This window comes from Blennius ocellaris, assembly GCF_963422515.1.
Source record: "Blennius ocellaris genome assembly, contig: SCAFFOLD_251, whole genome shotgun sequence".
In the NCBI taxonomy this organism is placed as follows: Eukaryota; Metazoa; Chordata; class Actinopteri; order Blenniiformes; family Blenniidae; genus Blennius; species Blennius ocellaris.
The window spans coordinates 29,185-43,072 of NW_027661984.1; the positions used below are offsets into that span (position 1 = coordinate 29,185).

The window sequence follows — 13,888 nt, forward strand, 5'->3', positions numbered from 1 at the left end:
TTCGGTTGGTCAGTCAGTCGTTCGGTCAGTCGGTTGTTCAGTCGGTCGTCCGGTCAGTCATTCGGTCAGTCGGTCGGTCGGTCGTTTGGTCGGTCGGTCGTTTGGTCGGTCGGTCGGGCAGTCGGTCGTTTGGTCAGTCGGTTGTTCAGTTGTTCGGTCTGTCAGTCAGTCGTTCGGTCAGTCGGTCAGTCAGTTGTTTGGTCGGTCAGTCGGTCAGTCAGTCCTTTGGTCAGTCGGTCGTTCGGTCTGTCGGTTGTTCAGTCGGTCGTCCGGTCAGTCGTTCGGTCAGTCGGTCGTTCGGTCGGTCGGTCATTTGGTCGGTCGTTTGGTCGGTCGGTCGTTTGGTAGGTCAGTCGTTTGGTTGGGCAGTCGGTCGTTTGGTCAGTCGGTCGTTTGGTCAGTCGGTTGTTCAGTCGTTCGGTCGGTCAGTCAGTCGTTCGGTCAGTCGGTTGTTCAGTCGGTCGTCCGGTCAGTCATTCGGTCAGTCGGTCGTTCGGTCGGTCGGTCGTTTGGTCGGTCGGTCGGGCAGTCGGTCGTTTGGTCAGTCGGTCGTTTGGTCAGTCGGTCGTTTGGTCAGTCGGTTGTTCAGTCGGTCGTTCGGTCTGTCGGTTGTTCAGTCGGTCGTCCGGTCAGTCGTTCGGTCAGTCGGTCGTTCGGTCGGTCGGTCATTTGGTCGGTCGTTTGGTCGGTCGGTCGTTTGGTCGGTCAGTCGTTTGGTTGGGCAGTCGGTCGTTTGGTCAGTCGGTCGTTTGGTCAGTCGGTTGTTCAGTCGTTCGGTCGGTCAGTCAGTCGTTCGGTCAGTCGGTTGTTCAGTCGGTCGTCCGGTCAGTCATTCGGTCAGTCGGTCGTTCGGTCGGTCGGTCGTTTGGTCGGTCGGTCGGGCAGTCGGTCGTTTGGTCAGTCGGTCGTTTGGTCAGTCGGTCGTTTGGTCAGTCGGTTGTTCAGTCGTTCGGTCGGTCAGTCGTTTGATCAGTCGGTCAGTCAGTTGTTTGGTCGGTCGGTTGGGCAGTCGGTCGTTTGGTCAGTCGTTCAGTCAGTCGTTCGGTCAGTCGGCCCAGGTCACACATGAAGGAGCACCGATTGGTTCCCAAACCGTGGCGGTCGGCCAATCAGAGGCGGTCTCTCTCTCTCTCTCTCTCTCTCTCTCTTTCTCTCTAATTGTTAACATTATTTAGATTAAAAATAGATATAAAACTTACTATAATGAAATGCTTCAGTAATACTCTAGTAATGACGCAGTAACAGTCTATAGACCAGGGCTAATAAAACAATACAGTAGTACTCTAGTAATAACGCAGTAACAGTCTATAGACCAGGGCTAATAAAATACAGTAATACTCTAGTAATGACGCACTAACAGTCTATAGACCAGGGCTAATAAAACAATACAGTAGTACTCTAGTAATGACGCAGTAACAGTCTATAGACCAGGGCTAATAAAATACAGTAATACTCTAGTAATGACGCAGTAACAGTCTATAGACCAGGGCTAATAAAATACAGTAATACTCTAGTAATAACGCAGTAACAGTCTATAGACCAGGGCTAATAAAATACAGTACTCTAGTAATGACGCAGTAACAGTCTATAGACCAGGGCTAATAAAATACAGTAGTACTCTAGTATAGACGCAGTAACAGTCTATAGACCAGGGCTAATAAAACAATACAGTACTACTCTAGTATAGACGCACTAACAGTCTATAGACCAGGGCTAATAAAATACAGTAGTACTCTAGTAATGACGCAGTAACAGTCTATAGACCAGGGCTAATAAAATACAGTAGTACTCTAGTATAGACACAGTAACAGTCTATAGACCAGGGCTAATAAAATACAGTAGTACTCTAGTAATGACGCAGTAACAGTCTATAGACCAGGGCTAATAAAACAATACAGTACTACTCTAGTATAGACACACTAACAGTCTATAGACCAGGGCTAATAAAATACAGTAGTACTCTAGTAATGACGCAGTAACAGTCTATAGACCAGGGCTAATAAAATACAGTAGTACTCTAGTAATAACGCAGTAACAGTCTATAGACCAGGGCTAATAAAACAATACAGTAGTACTCTAGTAATAACGCAGTAACAGTCTATAGACCAGGGCTAATAAAACAATACAGTAGTACTCTAGTAATAACGCAGTAACAGTCTATAGACCAGGGCTAATAAAACAATACAGTAGTACTCTAGTAATAACGCAGTAACAGTCTATAGACCAGGGCTAATAAAATACAGTAGTACTCTAGTAATAACGCAGTAACAGTCTATAGACCAGGGCTAATAAAATATAGTAGTACTCTAGTAATAATGCAGTAACAGTCTATAGACCAGGTCTTCAGTTTTCGGCTCCTGCAGCAACAGGAACGTCTCAGTTTCCCGTCAGGAGCTGAAACGGACGCCAGCAGGTGGTGGCGGCTGTCGTACGGCGGCGCGGCGTCTCCCCGCCATACATATGGTACGGCAGGATTATTAATAACTGACCCGGGTTCTCGGGGTGGGATCTACGATCTACCGTCATAGCTCGCTGAGTGACCCAGTTCTGGATCCGCCGGGACGTCCAGTCACGTAATCAACCGGATCAAATGATGCTGCCTCAAGCCTGGAGGGCGTTCAGCTAGCATGGCGGGCGTCCAGCTGGCATGGAGGGCGTCCAGCTAGCATGGAGGGTGTTCAGCTAGCATGGCGGGCGTCCAGCTGGCATGGAGGGCGTCCAGCTAGCATGGAGGGTGTTCAGCTAGCATGGAGGGCGTCCAGCTAGCATGGAGGGCGTCCAGCTAGCATGGAGGGCGTTCAGCTAGTATGGAGGGCATTCAGCTAGCATGGAGGGCATCCAGCTAGCATGGAGGTAAAACTGTACCGTCAGATTCTCAATTCTAATCACTAACTCTGATGTTTTTTTACCATCGAAATCAGACTTTGAATTTTAAAAGCTGTTGAATTTCAAGTACGGATCTTTTTTTTTGCTTCTGATTTTTTTTTTCAACATCTAAAAATATTCAGTGTGTAAAAATTTAATTGAATTCAACCGACCGAAAATTCAAAAAAATTGAGCTGCAAAAAATTCAGCTGTAAAAAAATCAGCTGCAAAAACATTCAGGTGTAAAAAAATTCAACCACAAAAAAATTCAGCTGCAAAAAAATTCTACCGCAAAAACAAATTCAGCTGAATTTTTTTTTTGCAATTGAATTTTTTTACAGCTGAATTTTTAGACACATTGAATTTGTACACACTGAATATTTTTAGATGTTGAAAAAAAATCCGTACTTGAAATTCGGCAGCTTCTAAAATTCAAAGTCTGATTTCGATGGTAAAAAAACATCAGAGTTAGAAATTGGAATTCAGAATCTGATGACAGTTTTACTTCCATAAATTTGACACTATATATAAATACGTGCGGATTTATTGACTCTCTAACGAGAAAAAACGCCGTGTTTATGTGTTACATAACGAATTCGACGGTCCTACGGTTTGTTTTTCTGGAGGAAGAAGGTGAAAAGGCGAGGGAGGTGGAACATGGCGAGGAGCCGCCACATGTCAGGAGGAGACGTGAGCTGCAGCTTGAAGGATTCGCTTCGTTTCTCCAGGAATCATAACGTGTGATCGTGATTCGCTCGCGACGCCGCGTCGCACAGACACGCGTTACGTAAGCTTGTTTTTTTTAGCGTCTCCGTTTCAGGACGTTACATAAGGCAACAAGACGAACGAGACGTTTTCCTTTCACGTTTAATTCTTTTTTTTATTGTTCATCATAATGAAACTGCATCACCGATACAAAAAAACAACAACATTGCTTTATTTAGGTACAATTCTAAATGTGAACGTTCAGCCGGATTCACAGGAAGTTGAGGAGCTGAAGGTCTGGAGGAAGAACTGAGGCGGGGGGGCGTCCCAATTGTCCCTCATACCTCCTTTCCTAGCCACTTCTCCTGAACCCCGGAAAGGTTTAAGTGATGAGGACTGTGAATTCACACTAAGCTTAGGAAAGGAGGCTCGTTGACTCCTTAAGAGCTTCCTTTAGCCTCGGAAACACTGATGCTTCCTTTAGCCTCGGAAACACTGATGCTTCCTTTAGCCTCGGAAACACCGATGCTTCCTTTAGCCTAGGAGACACCGATGCTTCCTTTAGCCTAGGAAACACCGATGCTTCCTTTAGCCTCGGAAACACCGATGCTTCCTTTAGCCTAGGAAACACGATGCTTCCTTTAGCCTCGGAAACACTGATGCTTCCTGTAGCCTAGGAAACACCGATGCTTCCTTTAGCCTAGGAAACACCGATGCTTCCTTTAGCCTCGGAAACACGATGCTTCCTTTAGCCTCGGAAACACCGATGCTTCCTATAGCCTCGGAAACACCGATGCTTCCTGTAGCCTCGGAAACACCGATGCTTCCTGTAGCCTAGGAAACACCGATGCTTCCTTTAGCCTAGGAAACACCGATGCTTCCTTTAGCGTCGGAAACACCGATGCTTCCTTTAGCCTAGGAAACACCGATTCTTCCTTTAGCCTAGGAAACACCGATGCTTCCTTTAACCTAGGAAACACCGATGCTTCCTGTAGCCTCGGAAACACCGATGCTTCCTTTAGCCTAGGAAACACCGATGCTAACACCTTCCTTAACTCCTTTAGGAAGCCTCCTAACACCTTTCACTAACTCCTTTAGGAATCCTCCTAACACCTTTCACTAACTCCTTTAGGAAACCTCCTAACACCTTAACTCCTTTAGGAAGCGTCCTAACACCTTTCCTTCACCCTGTGATGTCATCCAAGGGGTTATGGTAGAGACAAGGAGGTAGGAGGGACTATTGGGACGCCCCCCCCCGGGACTCTTATTGTACGTCTTGGCTCAATGGTGCAGAGGTTAGAAGTGAGAAGGACGACATTCGCCCGGATCCGACACTCGAGGTACTCCAGTAGCTCGAGTTGTGGTATGAAACACTTTCCAGACTGTAAATAAAAACAAACAAACAAACAAACAAACAAACAGAGCCGGGACACTGGCGGTAGTTAACGGAACTAAAAAAAGGCGTTGGGGTGACGTGTTGAGTACGGGCGTACGCTTCGGAAGCAAACAACACAAGATATTTAGCCCTTCCAGGAAAAAACTAAACAAAAACAAAACAAAACAAATAAACCAAAAATCAGAAAAACTTCTTGCTTCTGTTTCTTTAAAAAGAAGCTCAGTTTTAGCTTTATTTCACAACCCAGTGTTGGTCAGCAGGAGGCGGCAACTTACAGAAACTGCTTGTTTATCTGAGACTTCTGGGAAATTGATTCAACTTGTCCCAATATAAATATATATATATGTGTATATATATATATATATATGAGAGAGAGACACGAATCTACAAATACACAAGCGTCAAATAAAAGGAAAACAAAAACCTGTCATACAGCAAAAGAAACAAAAAGTTCTAATATATGTTTTAGATATTTATATATATTTATATATATTTACTGAAGCAAACACTGATTCAAGAAAAACTTTGCCACGTGAGAATCTCCCCCACACGACCCGCCCACCGGCGTCAGGGTACCATAAAACAAAGACTATTTACAGAACATGTACAATCGTCCACAAAGGCGTCCGTCGTCCAAAAAAAACACGTAACACATAATAAAGTATTTCATTTGAAATGTCGACCGTCGCGACGTACGAAGATCCACAAAAGGATCCGTAAGGGTTTGTCCACTTTGGCTGGAGGTTGTTTGTTCGACGCCGGGAAGGAGGCGAGTCGGGAGGCTTGGATTTTAGGCCGCGGATTTTTTTTATTTTGCCGCTTAAAAGGCATGTTAGCGGTGTTAGCGGCCGCTTCCCGGCGGCATCAAGGCACCGCGAGAAAATGATCAATCTGCAGAGATGAGTGAGCGATTTTTAGGTCGTCTGGATACTAATAAATACTTTTTGAAGGGAGCAAACTTTCTCTATTTATAAAATATAACACGCGCTTATGCTAAGTAGCTTTAGCGGCTAGCTAAGCCTCGCTGGCCCAATTGAACTAAGGTTCAAATCCACCAAATTCTCGTTCAATTGGTACATAATCAGAATATAATTGTCATACGGGGGGATTATTTTAGGCTTTAAATCTTTATACCGAGCTAACTGGAGCGCTAGCTTGATAGTCGCCATTTCAGCTTAACGGTAAAAACTGATTGATTTTGGCAACGGTTAAAAAATTTGCTTTACTTTCAAACATCCAACATACAAAGTTTGTGCGTGCGCTAACAACTTTCTCTAGTTATTTAAAAATACAACACCCGCGTGTATGCTAAGTAGCTTTAGCGGCTAGCTAAGCCTCGCTGGCCCAATTCAACTAAAGTTCAAATTCTCATTCAATTTGTACATAATCAGAATATAATTGTCATACGGGGGGATTATTTTAGGTTTTATAAATAGCCAAACTAGCCGTAGCGTTAGCTTGATAGTCACCGTTTCAGCTTAACGGTAAAAACTGATTGATTTTGGCAACTTTACTTTCAAACATCCAACATACAAAGTTTGTGCGTGCGCTAAATTTGAAATTGTCCAAATGACGCATCTTTTCGCAGATTTTTTTCGCAAACTAGCCTACGTTTAAGTGCGGTGCCTAATAAATTACTCCAGCTGGTGTGTGTCCGCGTGTGTTTTGATCTTCTCGGAGAGGTTGTGACGGCTTTTCCAATAATTCCCCCGCTCTCACACACACACACACACACACACACACACACACACACACACACACACACACACACACACACACACACACACACACACACACACACACACACACACACACACACGCCATACAACCTGATTGCCACACGAGGCCCACGTCAGACATTATGTACAACGTTCTTTCTTTCCTTTTTTGTGTTTCTTTTGCCTTCAGTAGATAAATTATGTACATTCACGCCTCCGATCCCGCCGCGGCGGAAACACTTGGAAGCGCCTCTTCGGCCGGCGTTTCCCTCGTTCCGCCCAAACCTGCATGTCCATACCTGACTTTGGCAAAGTTTCCCATAGTTTCGCCGGGTTGTTTCTGCTTTTCGTTCACGGCGGCGGAGGAAAATACTGACGTGAGAGTTTCGGGGGTCTTTTGTGCACAAAAACTACAAAGTAAGAGAGACGATTCCTCCGAACGACTCCTTCAAGTTCAGACGACTGGAGGCGTTGCGTCTTTTTTGGGGGGATTAAAAGCCCTCTGTGGGCTTTTAATTTGTTAGGTCACATCCTGTCGGGTGCTGGTGGGGGAAGAGTACAAGGCCTTGGCCGGATGCAGCACATTGAGTCTGCATGCTGAGATTTCCAGGTGTGTCGGATGAAGTGAAGCAGGAGGAGGAGGAGGAGGAGGAAGAGGGGGGGGCGGGGCTTAGTGGTCGCCGCCGGAGCCCGACGGGTTGTGGATCCAGTCGAGGGTGATGAGCGTCAAGCTGCCGATCATGAAGACGACTCCCACCACCAGGAAGACGGCCGCCTGCAAAGACAGGAGGAGACGTTTTTTTTAACTGCTGAGGATCTGGGGGGGCGTGGCTTAGCGCGGAGGCGTGGCTTAGCGCAGAGGCGTGGCTCACTCACCCCGATCTTCTGCGGCGAGCGTAGCGGCACCGACTTCACCAGGCGGAGGTAAAAGGCGGCGGGGAGGATGAAGATGAGCATGGTGGCCGCAGACGAGCCTGGAGGAGGAAGAGGGAGGAGCCTAAGTGTTAATAAAGCGGCCAGCAGGAGGCGCCAAACCACCCGGCGAATGGAAGCATCGCCACGAAAATATAGATTCAGTTTTTTTTTTAAACTAACACATATCAGTGATCATGATAGATGGAAAACTAGCATTAGCCTCAAAGCCGTAATGTCGGGGGAAATTTGTAAAAAATACCCATAATGCAACAGTTCTACAAGAAGTTATATAGACGTTTCACTATATTTTCATTAAAATTGCTTCAATGTTAAGACCTCATCTTTTTTCCATAGATGATCGTCTTTGCCGTCCACACGAGCCGGGGTTTTACAATTTCCTCAGTCTGGGACTCCAAAAACCTGTTCTCACACTTTTAAAACCGCCTCGTATGGACGACAGGCCAGAAACATCTGGTTCAGGTGAACCAGGTTCCTGGTGTGGACGACAGGCCAGAAACATCTGGTTCAGGTGAACTTGGTTCATGGTTCAGGTGAACCAGGTTCCTGGTGTGGACGACAGGCCAGAAACATCTGGTTTAGGTGAACCAGGTTCCTGGTGTGGACGACAGGCCAGAAACATCTGGTTTAGGTGAACCAGGTTCCTGGTGTGGACGACAGGCCAGAAACATCTGGTTCAGGTGAACTTGGTTCATGGTTCAGGTGAACCAGGTTCCTGGTGTGGACGACAGGCCAGAAACATCTGGCTGAGGTGAACCAGGTTCCTGGTTTAACCTGATCCAGGTTCCTGGTTGAGGTTGAAGCGGTTTCCCGGCGCGGCGCCTCACCGATGAAGCCGAAGATGTCCCTGATGGTGGGGACGAAGATGACCAGCATGTTGTTGAAGGCCAGGATGGCGGCGGCGATCAGCAGGTGGCGGGTCCAGCTGAAGTCCCGCCCACTGAAGAGCAGCGTGGTGATGGACGAGCGGATCTGAAACACGTCACACAGATTTATCGCCAAACTGTTAAAAATCGCCTTTATTTTCTGTTGTAGTTGTTAGTTTGTTTGGTTTTCATCATATTGACGCCGCGTCACAGCAGAGGAAAACTTCAAGTTGTAAATTCAAAGGTTGTTACATCTTTACGGCCCCATGACCTACTTAGCTTAGCAGTTAGCTACTTAGCGCTAACTTGCTACTTTCAAATTTCCCAAAAAAGGTTTTAAATGTGCGGTTTCCTGCGTGTGTACGCCGTTGACGTACCTGCCGTAAACCAACATATATTGATGATGTAATAACGGCGAGTTACACCAGCGGTTTAGGCTACGTGTCGTTCTAAAGCTAAGTAATGCTAACAGCGGCTACTAGCATTAAAGCAGATTTAACTCTTTTCAGTACACGGAAGTAAAGTAACTTGGTAAATATAAAAAGGTGTTTTTACATCTGGTCTTAGAGAAGCGAGTTTCTCATTGGACGGCCAAAGCACCAACATAGAATCATTCATTACTGGAGTTTTTATTTATTTATTGCTTATTTTTTTACTGCGACATTACATGAGATATTTTTATATATTTAACATGGAAATCTTTTTGTTAAACATGTTTAATAAATGCTGTTCCACATTCAAAAACGTAATCGTGAAAATAATCATGATTATGAATTTTTTTTCCAGCTGAATTTGTTTTTGCAGCTGAATTGTTTTGCAGCTGAAATTGTTTTTGCGGTTGAATTTTTAGACACACTGAATATTTTTAGATGTTGAAAGAAAAAATCAGAAGCAAAAAGATGTACTTGAAATTCAACAGCTATTAAAATTCAAAGTCTGATTTTGATGGTAAAAAAAAAATTCAGAGTTAGAAATTGGAATTGAGAATCTGACGGCTCAGTTTTACTTCCAGAGGCCATGAAGAGGAAAGTGTCCATGCCAGAAGGCGATTCTCACACTTGGCCACTTACTGAAGTGTGTCAAGTGTGTGTGTGTGTGGTGGGGGGGGGGGTCTTAGCAGGATATCCCGGCTAAGACGCCCGGTGCAGCTGAGCCCCCGGCCGCCTGTTCGACCCCCCCAGTGGGTGAAAGGTCGCAGGTATCAGGTGAAGCCCGAGGCCCCGTGAGGAAGGTTACCAAGAGGATTATCTCCCGCAGCGCAATGGAACCGGGGGATTGCATCAGCCGGCCCTGAGCCGGGGAGGGAGGGAGGGGCCTGCAGGAAGGGGGAGGAGCCTGCAGGGGGCGCCCCCCCCCCCTTTTTTCCCTCCCTCCACCTTCCTCTTCACCAACTCGAGTTTCCACTTGTGACTTCAGCGTCTTTGTCTTCGTTTGTTTGCGCAAAAGTTAAAACTACAAAGTGGAAGAATTGAAGAGCCTCGGACGTCGTCCCTCCCCAGATAATCCCATTCAATGTAGCTTTATTTATAAAGCACTTTGGAACAACCGGAGCCAAACAAAGTAAATAACAGAACCTTGGGCAATTAAATGCAATTAAAAGTCTTAAAAATAGCAGAAAATACTTTACTGGTTATAGAAACATATTGCATAGAAAAAAAATTGCTTTTAGATGTTTTATAAGAAAATTTCATAAAAACTAAATTTTATTAAAATGTTTTTATTTTATTTTATTTTTAAATAACAGAACCTTAGGCAATTAAATGCAATTGAAATGTGCAAAGTCTTAAAATAGCAGAAAATAATTTACTAGTTATAGAAACATGTTACATAGAAAAAAAATTGTTTTTAGAAGTTTTATAAGAACAAAATTTTATTACATTTTTTTAATTTTAAATTTTATTTTTAAATAAGAGAACCTTCGGCAATTAAATTCAATTAAAATGAGCAAAGTCTCAAAATAGCAGAAAATACTTTACTGGCTATAGAAACATATTACCTAGAAAAAAAATTGTTTTTAGATGTTTTATAAGAAATTTTATACAAACAAAATTTTATTAAAATTTGTTTTATTTTATTTTTAAATAACAGAACCTTAGGCAATTAAATGCAATTAAAATGGGAAAAGTCTGAAAAATAGCAGAAAATACTTTTCTGGTTATAGAAACATGTTGCATAGAAAAAAAAAAGTTTTTAGATGTTTTATAAGAAAATTTTATAAAACAATTTAATTTTAGTTTGCTTCCACGGAATTGTTTTCATAGAATAAATTGGTAAAGTTTAGTTTCCTGTATTTAAAAGCAAATGGACCATAAAAGTGTAGACGAAGGGAAAAGCTTATCCTTTACGTCCTGATGCTCTTTTTATAGCGAACAAAAACAGTTTTCTTGATCCGACCGAAAATAAAATCCACATTAACAATTAAAGGTCAAATCTGAGCCGGAACAGCTTCAGTGTATTTATATATTTATCAAATATTTATAGATTTTAGGGATACTTCGGGAGAAGTAATGAAGAAAATGCACATTTATGGTATTATTTTCCCGTTTCTGCCGTTCAACAGTTTGATCTGAAGCCCCCCCCCCCCCCCCCCCCCCCCCGACTCTTCACCTCCACCTCGCTCCCACCGTCTGTTGCATAATTAGGCTTCGCTCGGAAAACTCGAGTCTGGATGCTGCATTTCTCTCCGGGCTCCGAACTATTCGGCACCCGGCCGTTAGCTGGCGCGGAGCCTTTGGAGTCGTTTACACACTCCTACACTGCTGTTTCACCTGCACACACACACACACACACACACACACACACACACACACACTGGACTGGGCCGGACACATCTGGCTCCAGCCAGCCACTGAAACATCCCGTTGCAATTTGTAGAAAATTTAAAAAGGAAAAAAAAAAAAAAAATGGGGGATTTTCTCTCTAAATCTGATTTGTGAAAATACGAGACGGCTGCAAATCTGCGTTCTCCACACGGTGGAACGGAAACTCCACAAGAGTTTAAAAATATCAACAGGAAGTGATGCATAACAAAACCTGCAATAACACATCCACCTGGTTCAGAGCTGCAGTGAGCAGCCAGACCTGCAGGGGGCAGTGTAGCGAGAAGCATGAAGCCACGACAGCCAATCAGAATCCTGGAAAAAATACATGAATTTTAACGTAAATCTCCATCTCTTTCCATGAGAGGAAATAAATAAAGTTTTTCAATATCTCCCCAGTCACAGCTGATTTTTGTGTGTAAAAACAAGAAACGCAGAGAAACAGGGTTAGCTATAAATAGGTGATTAACTTTGAACGCATGTTTTTAGACGGGAAGCCAAAGTTTAAAAAAAACTAAAAAACTGCAGGAGGAAAGGAGAGAACCTCTGAAAAGTCCTCAGGACGGATCAGAACTGCAGATGTGAGGCGATCGCATTAAAATAGTGACATAATGAGGTTTAAATTTAAATTTATCTGTTGTGGCGCGGAATATATGTCCTGAATATTTTGACAAAAATCAACAATTATTAGCAAAAATGACTCAAATCTTTTAATGAAACTTTCTGGTGCAAAATAATATTTAAATAAATATAAAAAAAACAATAAATATTAATACATTTAATTTTAAATGCACTTTTCATTTAAAATGTTAAAAAAAAAACCTTCTCCTACAGCTGTTGCATTATGGGTGTTTAGTGTTTTTAACCTGGAAACCGGAGTTTTGTTGTTTTGTTTAACTTAAAAGTTTCCAGACGCAAGATTGAGGAAGTGAAAGTCATTAGCTTTACTTTGAAAAGCCGAATTTAAGGACCATGGAAGTAATTGTGCAGCGAAACGGCAGGTTGCCATGTTGGCTGACTATTAGTCTGTGTGTGTGTGTGTGTGTGTGTGTGTGTGTATTACAGTATATTATTGTCACTCAGTTCATGTAATAAGTTTTCAACTTTGTTTCTAGAAATATATAAATCTTCAAAGTGGCGACCTCGAATCTCTAACTAAACCCAGACGTTTATTAATTAATTAACTAATATTTTTTATTATCTTGTAGAGAAACAGTTTCAGCAAAAGCTAAAAAAGACGTCATAAACAGTCTTTTAATTTAAATATCCTGTGTTGAGTCGACATTAATTCATTACAAGCTTCACTCTTCTGTAGAAAAACAATGCGATTAATCGCAATTAATCACAGGAAAAGGTGCGATTAATTAGCTTTTTTTTACTCGATTGACGGCACTAAGGTGTATATTTCCAGAGGGTGAGGGTGGAGGGTGGAGGAGGGGGCGGGGTCCCGCCGGCCGGCCGGCCCCTCCCACACCCAGCCTGAGAACTGGGACACGTTTGACTCCACATAAAGCCTTTTTCATTATGTGTTGGATCCTGACAAAGCCCTGTGTGATCTGTTGGCATCGACCCTTCACGTGACTGCACACACACACACACACACACACACACACACACACACACACACACACACACACACACACACACACACACACACACACCTTCTCACACACATTCTTTCACCCGGCCGGAGACAAAGCTCACGTAATCTCCCGCCGACCTTGCCATTTAGGACGAATGTCAGCAGAGCAGATTCTCAAGGTCAAAGGGAAACTTGGCAGAGACACTTTACACTCTTTCTTCTTTTCTTTTATCTTTCCTTTCATCTTTTCAACCGGCGTCGATTAATTAAACGTCGACGACTCGGACGTGGCCGCTCGGCTTCGCTGGACGTCTGTGGTCCAATAATTCACCGCAGCTGCACTGTCACCTCAACACCCCCCCCCCCCCATGTTTGTTGTTGTTGTTTGTTTATTTGAACACCTGAAGTCACATCGACAACAAACATATTCCATATCGTGCGAGACACACATTTCCAAACGTCCTCTATCGCCCCGGCTTTTTGTTTCTATCCCACCACTCGCTCGTGTGCCCCCCCCCCCCCCCCCCCACTAACCCCCCTCCACCCCCCCAGTCTCATAGGCTCCGCCTCCAGGACAGGGTGAGGGTTTTTCCACTGTCCACTCTGTAAACTTCCACTGCGGAGGAGAGGGGCTGGGAATGCAGGGGGGGGGGGTGCTATCTGATTAAATCTGAAATGAAATCCTGGGGAGGGAGTGTGTGTGTGTGTGTGTGGGGGGGGGGGGGGTTAGTCTGCCAAGCAACCGAGAAACGATGTGTGTATGTAAGATTACACAACAGACGTTACAACTGCATATTGTGCAAATGTTAGTGTGTGTGTGTGTGTGTGTGTGTGTGTGTGTGGTGTGTGTGTGTGTGTGTGTGTGTTATGCAGGAGAAGCTTGCTGCATCATCCTCTGTCAGCACTTCATTGAATATCAAAAAACTAAGCTGCTGCCCCCTTGTGGCGGCTTCCTGCAACTTCCACCATTTCCCATGATTCATAAATGACTGTTATATTAAGTC

At 44.0% G+C, this 13,888-nt stretch overlaps 1 protein-coding gene across 1 annotated transcript; it reads right to left on the reverse strand.

Annotated features, from left to right (window-relative positions):
* Nucleotides 1–3,718: 3,718 nt before the first annotated feature.
* Nucleotides 3,719–8,990, reverse strand: LOC308148463 (sodium-coupled neutral amino acid symporter 2-like). The gene is made up of 3 exons (XM_080521926.1): nt 8,445–8,990; nt 7,561–7,658; nt 3,719–7,459 (listed from the first exon to the last, which is right to left on the reverse strand). The coding sequence occupies exons 1-3, from the start codon at nt 8,491–8,493 to the stop codon at nt 7,355–7,357; spliced, it is 252 nt and encodes an 83-aa protein (XP_080378052.1). The 5' UTR covers nt 8,494–8,990; the 3' UTR covers nt 3,719–7,354.
* Nucleotides 8,991–13,888: the final 4,898 nt, after the last annotated feature.

What these genes read in the sequence shown, in the direction of transcription:
- LOC308148463 (XM_080521926.1), bottom strand. Translation starts at nt 8,493, where the DNA reads ATGCTGGTCATCTTCGTCCCCACCATCAGGGACATCTTCGGCTTCATC. An exon ending in GGACATCTTCGGCTTCATCG is followed by an intron (nt 7,659 to 8,444) that starts GTGAGGCGCCGC and finishes TTCCTCCTCCAG; the next exon opens with GCTCGTCTGCGGCCACCATG. An exon ending in GCTCGCCGCAGAAGATCGGG is followed by an intron (nt 7,460 to 7,560) that starts GTGAGTGAGCCA and finishes CTGTCTTTGCAG; the next exon opens with GCGGCCGTCTTCCTGGTGGT.